Raw genomic sequence first — 15,113 nt, 5'->3', positions numbered from 1 at the left:
TTATTGAATTATTGAATTATTGAATTATTGAATTATTGAATTATTGAATTATTGAATTATTGAATTATTGAATTATTGAATTATTGAATTATTGAATTATTGAATTATTGAATTATTGAATTATTGAATTATTGAATTATTGAATTATTGAATTATTGAATTATTGAATTATTGAATTATTGAATTATTGAATTATTGAATTATTGAATTATTGAATTATTGAATTATTGAATTATTGAATTATTGAATTATTGAATTATTGAATTATTGAATTATTGAATTATTGAATTATTGAATTATTGAATTATTGAATTATTGAATTATTGAATTATTGAATTATTGAATTATTGAATTATTGAATTATTGAATTATTGAATTATTGAATTATTGAATTATTGAATTATTGAATTATTGAATTATTGAATTATTGAATTATTGAATTATTGAATTATTGAATTATTGAATTATTGAATTATTGAATTATTGAATTATTGAATTATTGAATTATTGAATTATTGAATTATTGAATTATTGAATTATTGAATTATTGAATTATTGAATTATTGAATTATTGAATTATTGAATTATTGAATTATTGAATTATTGAATTATTGAATTATTGAATTATTGAATTATTGAATTATTGAATTATTGAATTATTGAATTATTGAATTATTGAATTATTGAATTATTGAATTATTGAATTATTGAATTATTGAATTATTGAATTATTGAATTATTGAATTATTGAATTATTGAATTATTGAATTATTGAATTATTGAATTATTGAATTATTGAATTATTGAATTATTGAATTATTGAATTATTGAATTATTGAATTATTGAATTATTGAATTATTGAATTATTGAATTATTGAATTATTGAATTATTGAATTATTGAATTATTGAATTATTGAATTATTGAATTATTGAATTATTGAATTATTGAATTATTGAATTATTGAATTATTGAATTATTGAATTATTGAATTATTGAATTATTGAATTATTGAATTATTGAATTATTGAATTATTGAATTATTGAATTATTGAATTATTGAATTATTGAATTATTGAATTATTGAATTATTGAATTATTGAATTATTGAATTATTGAATTATTGAATTATTGAATTATTGAATTATTGAATTATTGAATTATTGAATTATTGAATTATTGAATTATTGAATTATTGAATTATTGAATTATTGAATTATTGAATTATTGAATTATTGAATTATTGAATTATTGAATTATTGAATTATTGAATTATTGAATTATTGAATTATTGAATTATTGAATTATTGAATTATTGAATTATTGAATTATTGAATTATTGAATTATTGAATTATTGAATTATTGAATTATTGAATTATTGAATTATTGAATTATTGAATTATTGAATTATTGAATTATTGAATTATTGAATTATTGAATTATTGAATTATTGAATTATTGAATTATTGAATTATTGAATTATTGAATTATTGAATTATTGAATTATTGAATTATTGAATTATTGAATTATTGAATTATTGAATTATTGAATTATTGAATTATTGAATTATTGAATTATTGAATTATTGAATTATTGAATTATTGAATTATTGAATTATTGAATTATTGAATTATTGAATTATTGAATTATTGAATTATTGAATTATTGAATTATTGAATTATTGAATTATTGAATTATTGAATTATTGAATTATTGAATTATTGAATTATTGAATTATTGAATTATTGAATTATTGAATTATTGAATTATTGAATTATTGAATTATTGAATTATTGAATTATTGAATTATTGAATTATTGAATTATTGAATTATTGAATTATTGAATTATTGAATTATTGAATTATTGAATTATTGAATTATTGAATTATTGAATTATTGAATTATTGAATTATTGAATTATTGAATTATTGAATTATTGAATTATTGAATTATTGAATTATTGAATTATTGAATTATTGAATTATTGAATTATTGAATTATTGAATTATTGAATTATTGAATTATTGAATTATTGAATTATTGAATTATTGAATTATTGAATTATTGAATTATTGAATTATTGAATTATTGAATTATTGAATTATTGAATTATTGAATTATTGAATTATTGAATTATTGAATTATTGAATTATTGAATTATTGAATTATTGAATTATTGAATTATTGAATTATTGAATTATTGAATTATTGAATTATTGAATTATTGAATTATTGAATTATTGAATTATTGAATTATTGAATTATTGAATTATTGAATTATTGAATTATTGAATTATTGAATTATTGAATTATTGAATTATTGAATTATTGAATTATTGAATTATTGAATTATTGAATTATTGAATTATTGAATTATTGAATTATTGAATTATTGAATTATTGAATTATTGAATTATTGAATTATTGAATTATTGAATTATTGAATTATTGAATTATTGAATTATTGAATTATTGAATTATTGAATTATTGAATTATTGAATTATTGAATTATTGAATTATTGAATTATTGAATTATTGAATTATTGAATTATTGAATTATTGAATTATTGAATTATTGAATTATTGAATTATTGAATTATTGAATTATTGAATTATTGAATTATTGAATTATTGAATTATTGAATTATTGAATTATTGAATTATTGAATTATTGAATTATTGAATTATTGAATTATTGAATTATTGAATTATTGAATTATTGAATTATTGAATTATTGAATTATTGAATTATTGAATTATTGAATTATTGAATTATTGAATTATTGAATTATTGAATTATTGAATTATTGAATTATTGAATTATTGAATTATTGAATTATTGAATTATTGAATTATTGAATTATTGAATTATTGAATTATTGAATTATTGAATTATTGAATTATTGAATTATTGAATTATTGAATTATTGAATTATTGAATTATTGAATTATTGAATTATTGAATTATTGAATTATTGAATTATTGAATTATTGAATTATTGAATTATTGAATTATTGAATTATTGAATTATTGAATTATTGAATTATTGAATTATTGAATTATTGAATTATTGAATTATTGAATTATTGAATTATTGAATTATTGAATTATTGAATTATTGAATTATTGAATTATTGAATTATTGAATTATTGAATTATTGAATTATTGAATTATTGAATTATTGAATTATTGAATTATTGAATTATTGAATTATTGAATTATTGAATTATTGAATTATTGAATTATTGAATTATTGAATTATTGAATTATTGAATTATTGAATTATTGAATTATTGAATTATTGAATTATTGAATTATTGAATTATTGAATTATTGAATTATTGAATTATTGAATTATTGAATTATTGAATTATTGAATTATTGAATTATTGAATTATTGAATTATTGAATTATTGAATTATTGAATTATTGAATTATTGAATTATTGAATTATTGAATTATTGAATTATTGAATTATTGAATTATTGAATTATTGAATTATTGAATTATTGAATTATTGAATTATTGAATTATTGAATTATTGAATTATTGAATTATTGAATTATTGAATTATTGAATTATTGAATTATTGAATTATTGAATTATTGAATTATTGAATTATTGAATTATTGAATTATTGAATTATTGAATTATTGAATTATTGAATTATTGAATTATTGAATTATTGAATTATTGAATTATTGAATTATTGAATTATTGAATTATTGAATTATTGAATTATTGAATTATTGAATTATTGAATTATTGAATTATTGAATTATTGAATTATTGAATTATTGAATTATTGAATTATTGAATTATTGAATTATTGAATTATTGAATTATTGAATTATTGAATTATTGAATTATTGAATTATTGAATTATTGAATTATTGAATTATTGAATTATTGAATTATTGAATTATTGAATTATTGAATTATTGAATTATTGAATTATTGAATTATTGAATTATTGAATTATTGAATTATTGAATTATTGAATTATTGAATTATTGAATTATTGAATTATTGAATTATTGAATTATTGAATTATTGAATTATTGAATTATTGAATTATTGAATTATTGAATTATTGAATTATTGAATTATTGAATTATTGAATTATTGAATTATTGAATTATTGAATTATTGAATTATTGAATTATTGAATTATTGAATTATTGAATTATTGAATTATTGAATTATTGAATTATTGAATTATTGAATTATTGAATTATTGAATTATTGAATTATTGAATTATTGAATTATTGAATTATTGAATTATTGAATTATTGAATTATTGAATTATTGAATTATTGAATTATTGAATTATTGAATTATTGAATTATTGAATTATTGAATTATTGAATTATTGAATTATTGAATTATTGAATTATTGAATTATTGAATTATTGAATTATTGAATTATTGAATTATTGAATTATTGAATTATTGAATTATTGAATTATTGAATTATTGAATTATTGAATTATTGAATTATTGAATTATTGAATTATTGAATTATTGAATTATTGAATTATTGAATTATTGAATTATTGAATTATTGAATTATTGAATTATTGAATTATTGAATTATTGAATTATTGAATTATTGAATTATTGAATTATTGAATTATTGAATTATTGAATTATTGAATTATTGAATTATTGAATTATTGAATTATTGAATTATTGAATTATTGAATTATTGAATTATTGAATTATTGAATTATTGAATTATTGAATTATTGAATTATTGAATTATTGAATTATTGAATTATTGAATTATTGAATTATTGAATTATTGAATTATTGAATTATTGAATTATTGAATTATTGAATTATTGAATTATTGAATTATTGAAATATTGAATTATTGAATTATTGAATTATTGAATTATTGAATTATTGAATTATTGAATTATTGAATTATTGAATTATTGAATTATTGAATTATTGAATTATTGAATTATTGAATTAATGAATTATTGAATTATTGAATTAATGAATTATTGAATTAATAAAAAATCCAACAATCCAACAATCCAACAATCCAACAATCCAACAATCCAACAATCAAACAATCCAACAATCCAACAATCCAACAATCCAACAATCCAAAATCCAACAATCCAACAATCCAACAATCCAACAATCCAACAATCCAACAATCCAACAATCCAACAATCCAACAATCCAACAATCCAACAATCCAACAATCCAACAATCCAACAATCCAACAATCCAACAATCCAACAATCCAACAATCCAACAATCCAACAATCCAACAATCCAACAATCCAACAATCCAACAATCCAACAATCCAACAATCCAACAATCCAACAATCAACAATCCAACAATCCAACAATCCAACAATCCAACAATCCAACAATCCAACAATCCAACAATCCAACAATCCAACAATCCAACAATCCAACAATCCAACAATCCAACAATCCAACAATCCAACAATCCAACAATCCAACAATCCAACAATCCAACAATCCAACAATCCAACAATCCAACAATCCAACAATCCAACAATCCAACAATCCAACAATCCAACAATCCAACAATCCAACAATCCAACAATCCAACAATCCAACAATCCAACAATCCAACAATCCAACAATCCAACAATCCAACAATCCAACAATCCAACAATCCAACAATCCAACAATCCAACAATCCAACAATCCAACAATCCAACAATCCAACAATCCAACAATCCAACAATCCAACAATCCAACAATCCAACAATCCAACAATCCAACAATCCAACAAACCAACCAACCAACAACCACAATCCAACAATCCAACATCCAACAAACAACAATCCACAACCAATCCAACAATCCAACAATCCAACAATCCAACAACAACCAACCACAACCAACCACAACCAACAACCAACAACCAACAATCCAACAACCAACAAACCCAACAAACCCCCAACCAACAACCAACCAACCCACCAACCCCAACCACCACCAACCAACCCACCACCAACCCAACCAACCCCACCAACCCACCAACCACCAACCCACCAACCACAACCACCACCACCAACCAACCAACCACCCCAACCACCAACCCACCAACCCACCAACCACCAACCAACCCCACCAACCACCAACCCACACCCCCAACCAACCAACCCACCCCCACCACCCCACCAACCCCACCCACCACCCCCAACCCACCAACCCCACCACCCCCCCACCCCCCAACCCCCCCACCCCCACACCCCCCCCACCCACACACCCCCCCCCCCCCCCACCACAACCACCACACACACCCCCCACCACACCCCCCCCCCCCCCCCCCCCCCCCCCCCCCCCCCCCCCCCCCCCCCCCCCCCCCCCCCCCCCCCCCCCCCCCCCCCCACCCCCCCCCCCCCCCCCCCCCCCCCCCCCCCCCCCCCCCCCCCCCCCCCCCCCCCCCCCCCCCCCCCCCCCCCCCCCCCCCCCCCCCCCCCCCCCCCCCCCCCCCCCCCCCCCCCCCCCCCACCCCCCCCCCCCCCCCCCCCCCCCCCACCCCCCCCCCCCCCCCCCCCCCCCCCCCCCCCCCCACCACCCCCCCCCCCCCCCACCCCCCCCCCACCCCCCCCACCCCCCCCCCCCCCCCCCCACCCCACCACCCCACCCACCCCCCCCCCCCCCCCCCCCCCCACCCCCCCACCCACCCCCCACCACCCCCCAACCCCACCCCCCCCCCCCACCAACCCCCCCACCCCACCCACCAACCCCCCACCAACCCACCAACCCACCACCACCCCCCCCCACCCACCCCCCACCCCCCACCACCCCCCCCCACCCACCCCCACCCACCCCCCACACCCCCACCCACCCCCACCAACCCCACCAACCCACAACCACCAACCCACCAACCCACCAACCCACCACCCCACCAACCCACCACCCCCCAACCCCCAACCACCAACCACCAACACCAACCCACCAACCCACCAACCACCAACCCACCAACCCCACCAACCCACCCCACAACCCACCAACCACCAACCCACCAACCCACCAACCACAACCCCACCAACCCACCAACCCACCAACCACAACCCCACCAACCCACCAACCACCAACCCACCAACCCACCAACCCACCAACCCACCAACCACCAACCCACCAACCCACCAACCCCACCAACCACCAACCCACCAACCCACCAACACAACCCACCAACCCACCAACCACAACCCACCAACCCACAACCCACAACCCACCAACCCACCAACCCACCAACCAACCCACCAACCCACCAACCCACCAACCCAACCAACCCACCAACCCCACCACAACCCACCAACCACCAACCCACAACCCACCAACCCACCAACCCACCAACCCCCACCAACCACCAACCCACCAACCCACCAACCCACCAACCCACCAACCCACCAACCACCAACCCACCAACCCACAACCACCAACCACCAACCCCACCAACCACCAACCCACCAACCACCAACCCACAACCACCAACCACCAACCAACCAACCCACCAACCACAACCCACCAACCCACCAACCCCACCAACCCACCAACCCAACACAACCAACCCAACCAACACCAACCACAACCAACAACCAACCAACCCAACAACCAACAACCCACCAACCCACCAACCACCAACCAACACAACCCAACAACCCACCAACCAACCAACCAAACAACAACAACCCACCAAACCAACAACCAACAACCAACAACCCACCAACAAACAACCAACCAACCAACAAACCAACAACCAAACAACCAACAACCCACCAACCAACCAACCCACCAACCAACAAACAACACCAACACAACAAACAACAACAAACAACAACAACCAAACAACAAACAACACAACCAACCAAACACAAACAACAACAAACAAAACACAACAACACAACAACAACAACCAAAAACAACCAACAACCAAACAAAATCAACAAACAAACAAACAAAAACAACAAAACAAAAACAAACAACAATCAAAAATACAATAATCAAAAATTCAATAATACAATAATTCAAAAAATCAATAATTCAAAAATTCAATAATTCAATAAATCAATAATTCAATAATTCAATAATTCAATAATTCAATAATTCAATAATTCAATAATTCAATAATTCAATAATCAAAATCAATAATTCAATAATACAATAATTCAATAATTCAATAATTCAATAATTCAATAATTCAATAATTCAAAAATTCAATAATTCAATAATTCAATAATTCAATAATTCAATAATTCAATAATTCAATAATTCAATAATTCAATAATTCAATAATTCAATAATTCAATAATTCAATAATTCAATAATTCAATAATTCAATAATTCAATAATTCAATAATTCAATAATTCAATAATTCAATAATTCAATAATTCAATAATTCAATAATTCAATAATTCAATAATTCAATAATTCAATAATTCAATAATTCAATAATTCAATAATTCAATAATTCAAATCAATAATTCAATAATTCAATATTCAATAATTCAATAATTCAATAATTCAATAATTCAATAATTCAATAATTCAATAATTCAATAATTCAATAATTCAATAATTCAATAATTCAATAATTCAATAATTCAATAATTCAATAATTCAATAATTCAATAATTCAATAATTCAATAATTCAATAATTCAATAATTCAATAATTCAATAATTCAATAATTCAATAATTCAATAATTCAATAATTCAATAATTCAATAATTCAATAATTCAATAATTCAATAATTCAATAATTCAATAATTCAATAATTCAATAATTCAATAATTCAATAATTCAATAATTCAATAATTCAATAATTCAATAATTCAATAATTCAATAATTCAATAATTCAATAATTCAATAATTCAATAATTCAATAATTCAATAATTCAATAATTCAATAATTCAATAATTCAATAATTCAATAATATAATAATTCAATAATTCAATAATTCAATAATTCAATAATTCAGTAATTCAATAATTCAATAATTCAATAATTCAATAATTCAATAATTCAATAATTCAATAATTCAATAATTCAATAATTCAATAATTCAATAATTCGATAATTCAATAATTCAATAATTCAATAATTCAATAATTCAATAATTCAATAATTCAATAATTCAATAATTCAATAATTCGATAATTCAATAATTCAATAAATCAATAATTCAATAATTCAATGATTCAATAATTCAATAATTCAATAATTCAATAATTCAATAATTCAATAATTCAATAATTCAATAATTCAATAATTCAATAATTCAATAATTCAATAATTCAATAATTCAATAATTCAATAATTCAATAATTCAATAATTCAATAATTCAATAATTCAATAATTCAATAATTCAATAATTCAATAATTCAATAATTCAATAACTCAATAATTCAATAATTCAATAATTCAATAATTCAATAATTCAATAATTCAATAATTCAATAATTCAATAATTCAATAATTCAATAATTCAATAATTCAATAATTCAATAATTCAATAATTCAATAATTCAATAATTCAATAATTCAATAATTCAATAATTCAATAATTCAATAATTCAATAATTCAATAATTCAATAATTCAATAATTCAATAATTCAATAATTCAATAATTCAATAATTCAATAATTCAATAATTCAATAATTCAATAATTCAATAATTCAATAATTCAATAATTCAATAATTCAATAATTCAATAATTCAATAATTCAATAATTCAATAATTCAATAATTCAATAATTCAATAATTCAATAATTCAATAATTCAATAATTCAATAATTCAATAATTCAATAATTCAATAATTCAATAATTCAATAATTCAATAATTCAATAATTCAATAATTCAATAATTCAATAATTCAATAATTCAATAATTCAATAATTCAATAATTCAATAATTCAATAATTCAATAATTCAATAATTCAATAATTCAATAATTCAATAATTCAATAATTCAATAATTCAATAATTCAATAATTCAATAATTCAATAATTCAATAATTCAATAATTCAATAATTCAATAATTCAATAATTCAATAATTCAATAATTCAATAATTCAATAATTCAATAATTCAATAATTCAATAATTCAATAATTCAATAATTCAATAATTCAATAATTCAATAATTCAATAATTCAATTTTTCAATTATTCAATAATTCAATAATTCAATAATTCAATAATTCAATAATTCAATAATTCAATAATTCAATAATTCAATAATTCAATAATTCAATAATTCAATAATTCAATAATTCAATAATTCAATAATTCAATAATTCAATAATTCAATAATTCAATAATTCAATAATTCAATAATTCAATAATTCAATAATTCAATAATTCAATAATTCAATAATTCAATAATTCAATAATTCAATAATTCAATAATTCAATAATTCAATAATTCAATAATTCAATAATTCAATGATTCAATAATTCAACAATTCAATAATTCAATAATTCAACAATTCAACAATTCCATAATTTAATAATTCAATAATTCAATAATTCAATAATTCAATAATTCAATAATTCAATAATTCAATAATTCAATAATTCAATAATTCAATAATTCAATAACTCAATAATTCAATAATTCAATAATTCAATAATTCAATAATTCAATAATTCAATAATTCAATAATTCAATAATTCAATAATTCAATAATTCAATAATTCAATAATTCAATAATTCAATAATTCAATAATTCAATAATTCAATAATTCAATAATTCAATAATTCAATAATTCAATAATTCAATAATTCAATAATTCAATAATTCAATAATTCAATAATTCAATAATTCAATAATTCAATAATTCAATAATTCAATAATTCAATAATTCAATAATTCAATAATTCAATAATTCAATAATTCAATAATTCAATAATTCAATAATTCAATAATTCAATAATTCAATAATTCAATAATTCAATAATTCAATAATTCAATAATTCAATAATTCAATAATTCAATAATTCAATAATTCAATAATTCAATAATTCAATAATTCAATAATTCAATAATTCAATAATTCAATAATTCAATAATTCAATAATTCAATAATTCAATAATTCAATAATTCAATAATTCAATAATTCATTAATTCAATAATTCAATAATTCAATAATTCAATAATTCAATAATTCAATAATTCAATAATTCAATAATGCAATAATTCAATAATTCAATAATTCAATAATTCAATAATTCAATAATTCAATAATTCAATAATCCAATAATTCAATAATTCAATAATTCAATAATTCAATAATTCAATAATTCAATAATTCAATAATTCAATCATTCAATCATTCAATAATTCAATAATTCAATTATTCAATAATTCAATAATTCAATGATTCAATAATTCAATAATTCAATAATTCAATAATTCAATAATTCAATAATTCAATAATTCAATAATTCAATAATTCAATAATTCAATAATTCAATAATTCAATAATTCAATAATTCAATAATTCAATAATTCAATAATTCAATAATTCAATAGTTCAATAATTCAATAATTCAATAATTGAATAATTCAATAATTCAATAATTCAATAATTCAATAATTCAATAATTCAATAATTCAATAATTCAATAATTCAATAATTCAATAATTCAATAATTCAATAATTCAATAATTCAATAATTCAATAATTCAATAATTCAATAATTCAATAATTCAATAATTCAATAATTCAATAATTCAATAATTCAATAATTCAATAATTCAATAATTCAATAATTCAATAATTCAATCATTCAATAATTCAATAATTCAATAATTCAATAATTCAATAATTCAATAATTCAATAATTCAATAATTCAATAATTCAATAATTCAATAATTCAATAATTCAATAATTCAATAATTCAATAATTCAATAATTCAATAATTCAATAATTCAATAATTCAATAATTCAATAATTCAATAATTCAATAATTCAATAATTTGATAATTCAATAATTCAATAATTCAATAATTCAATAATTCAATAATTCAATAATTCAATAATTCAATAATTCAATAATTCAATAATTTAATAATTCAATAATTCAATAATTCAATAATTCAATAATTCAATAATTCAATAATTCAATAATTCAATAATTCAATAATTCAATAATTCAATAATTCAATAATTCAATAATTCAATAATTCAATAATTCAATAATTCAATAATTCAATAATTCAATAATTCAATAATTCAATAATTCAATAATTCAATAATTCAATAATTCAATAATTCAATAATTCAATAATTCAATAATTCAATAATTCAATAATTCAATAATTCAATAATTCAATAATTCAATAATTCAATAATTCAATAATTCAATAATTCAATAATTCAATAATTCAATAATTCAATAATTCAATAATTCAATAATTCAATAATTCAATAATTCAATAATTCAATAATTCAATAATTCAATAATTCAATAATTCAATAATTCAATAATTCAATAATTCAATAATTCAATAATTCAATAATTCAATAATTCAATAATTCAATAATTCAATAATTCAATAATTCAATAATTCAATAATTCAATAATTCAATAATTCAATAATTCAATAATTCAATAATTCAATAATTCAATAATTCAATAATTCAATAATTCAATAATTCAATAATTCAATAATTCAATAATTCAATAATTCAATAATTCAATAATTCAATAATTCAATAATTCAATAATTCAATAATTCAATAATTCAATAATTCAATAATTCAATAATTCAATAATTCAATAATTCAATAATTCAATAATTCAATAATTCAATAATTCAATAATTCAATAATTCAATAATTCAATAATTCAATAATTCAATAATTCAATAATTCAATAATTCAATAATTCAATAATTCAATAATTCAATAATTCAATAATTCAATAATTCAATAATTCAATAATTCAATAATTCAATAATTCAATAATTCAATAATTCAATAATTCAATAATTCAATAATTCAATAATTCAATAATTCAATAATTCAATAATTCAATAATTCAATAATTCAATAATTCAATAATTCAATAATTCAATAATTCAATAATTCAATAATTCAATAATTCAATAATTCAATAATTCAATAATTCAATAATTCAATAATTCAATAATTCAATAATTCAATAATTCAATAATTCAATAATTCAATAATTCAATAATTCAATAATTCAATAATTCAATAATTCAATAATTCAATAATTCAATAATTCAATAATTCAATAATTCAATAATTCAATAATTCAATAATTCAATAATTCAATAATTCAATAATTCAATAATTCAATAATTCAATAATTCAATAATTCAATAATCCAATAATTCAATAATTCAATAATTCAATAATTCAATAATTCAATAATTCAATAATTCAATAATTCAATAATTCAATAATTCAATAATTCAATAATTCAATAATTCAATAATTCAATAATTCAATAATTCAATAATTCAATAATTCAATAATTCAATAATTCAATAATTCAATAATTCAATAATTCAATAATTCAATAATTCAATAATTCAATAATTCAATAATTCAATAATTCAATAATTCAATAATTCAATAATTCAATAATTCAATAATTCAATAATTCAATAATTCAATAATTCAATAATTCAATAATTCAATAATTCAATAATTCAATAATTCAATAATTCAATAATTCAATAATTCAATAATTCAATAATTCAATAATTCAATAATTCAATAATTCAATAATTCAATAATTCAATAATTCAATAATTCAATAATTCAATAATTCAATAATTCAATAATTCAATAATTCAATAATTCAATAATTCAATAATTCAATAATTCAATAATTCAATAATTCAATAATTCAATAATTCAATAATTCAATAATTCAATAATTCAATAATTCAATAATTCAATAATTCAATAATTCAATAATTCAATAATTCAATAATTCAATAATTCAATAATTCAATAATTCAATAATTCAATAATTCAATAATTCAATAATTCAATAATTCAATAATTCAATAATTCAATAATTCAATAATTCAATAATTCAATAATTCAATAATTCAATAATTCAATAATTCAATAATTCAATAATTCAATAATTCAATAATTCAATAATTCAATAATTCAATAATTCAATAATTCAATAATTCAATAATTCAATAATTCAATAATTCAATAATTCAATAATTCAATAATTCAATAATTCAATAATTCAATAATTCAATAATTCAATAATTCAATAATTCAATAATTCAATAATTCAATAATTCAATAATTCAATAATTCAATAATTCAATAATTCAATAATTCAATAATTCAATAATTCAATAATTCAATAATTCAATAATTCAATAATTCAATAATTCAATAATTCAATAATTCAATAATTCAATAATTCAATAATTCAATAATTCAATAATTCAATAATTCAATAATTCAATAATTCAATAATTCAATAATTCAATAATTCAATAATTCAATAATTCAATAATTCAATAATTCAATAATTCAATAATTCAATAATTCAATAATTCAATAATTCAATAATTCAATAATTCAATAATTCAATAATTCAATAATTCAATAATTCAATAATTCAATAATTCAATAATTCAATAATTCAATAATTCAATAATTCAATAATTCAATAATTCAATAATTCAATAATTCAATAATTCAATAATTCAATAATTCAATAATTCAATAATTCAATAATTCAATAATTCAATAATTCAATAATTCAATAATTCAATAATTCAATAATTCAATAATTCAATAATTCAATAATTCAATAATTCAATAATTCAATAATTCAATAATTCAATAATTCAATAATTCAATAATTCAATAATTCAATAATTCAATAATTCAATAATTCAATAATTCAATAATTCAATAATTCAATAATTCAATAATTCAATAATTCAATAATTCAATAATTCAATAATTCAATAATTCAATAATTCAATAATTCAATAATTCAATAATTCAATAATTCAATAATACAATAATTCAATAATTCAATAATTCAATAATTCAATAATTCAATAA

The 15,113-nt window shown here is 21.4% G+C and overlaps 1 protein-coding gene across 1 annotated transcript; it reads left to right on the top strand.

The window, feature by feature from the left end:
- Positions 1 to 5,359: 5,359 nt before the first annotated feature.
- Positions 5,360 to 5,686, top strand: LOC131694908 (RING finger protein PFE0100w-like; the record flags this gene model as incomplete). The annotated part of the gene is made up of 1 exon (XM_058983424.1): positions 5,360 to 5,686. A coding segment is annotated over one exon (327 nt), but the record flags the coding sequence as incomplete, so codon positions are not given.
- Between the last annotated feature and the right edge of the window lie 9,427 nt (positions 5,687 to 15,113).

This window comes from Topomyia yanbarensis, unplaced genomic scaffold (assembly GCF_030247195.1).
Source record: "Topomyia yanbarensis strain Yona2022 unplaced genomic scaffold, ASM3024719v1 HiC_scaffold_197, whole genome shotgun sequence".
Lineage (NCBI taxonomy): Eukaryota > Metazoa > Arthropoda > Insecta > Diptera > Culicidae > Topomyia > Topomyia yanbarensis.
Note: the sequence above shows the minus strand (reverse complement) of the source record. Positions and strands in the feature narration are given on the sequence as shown.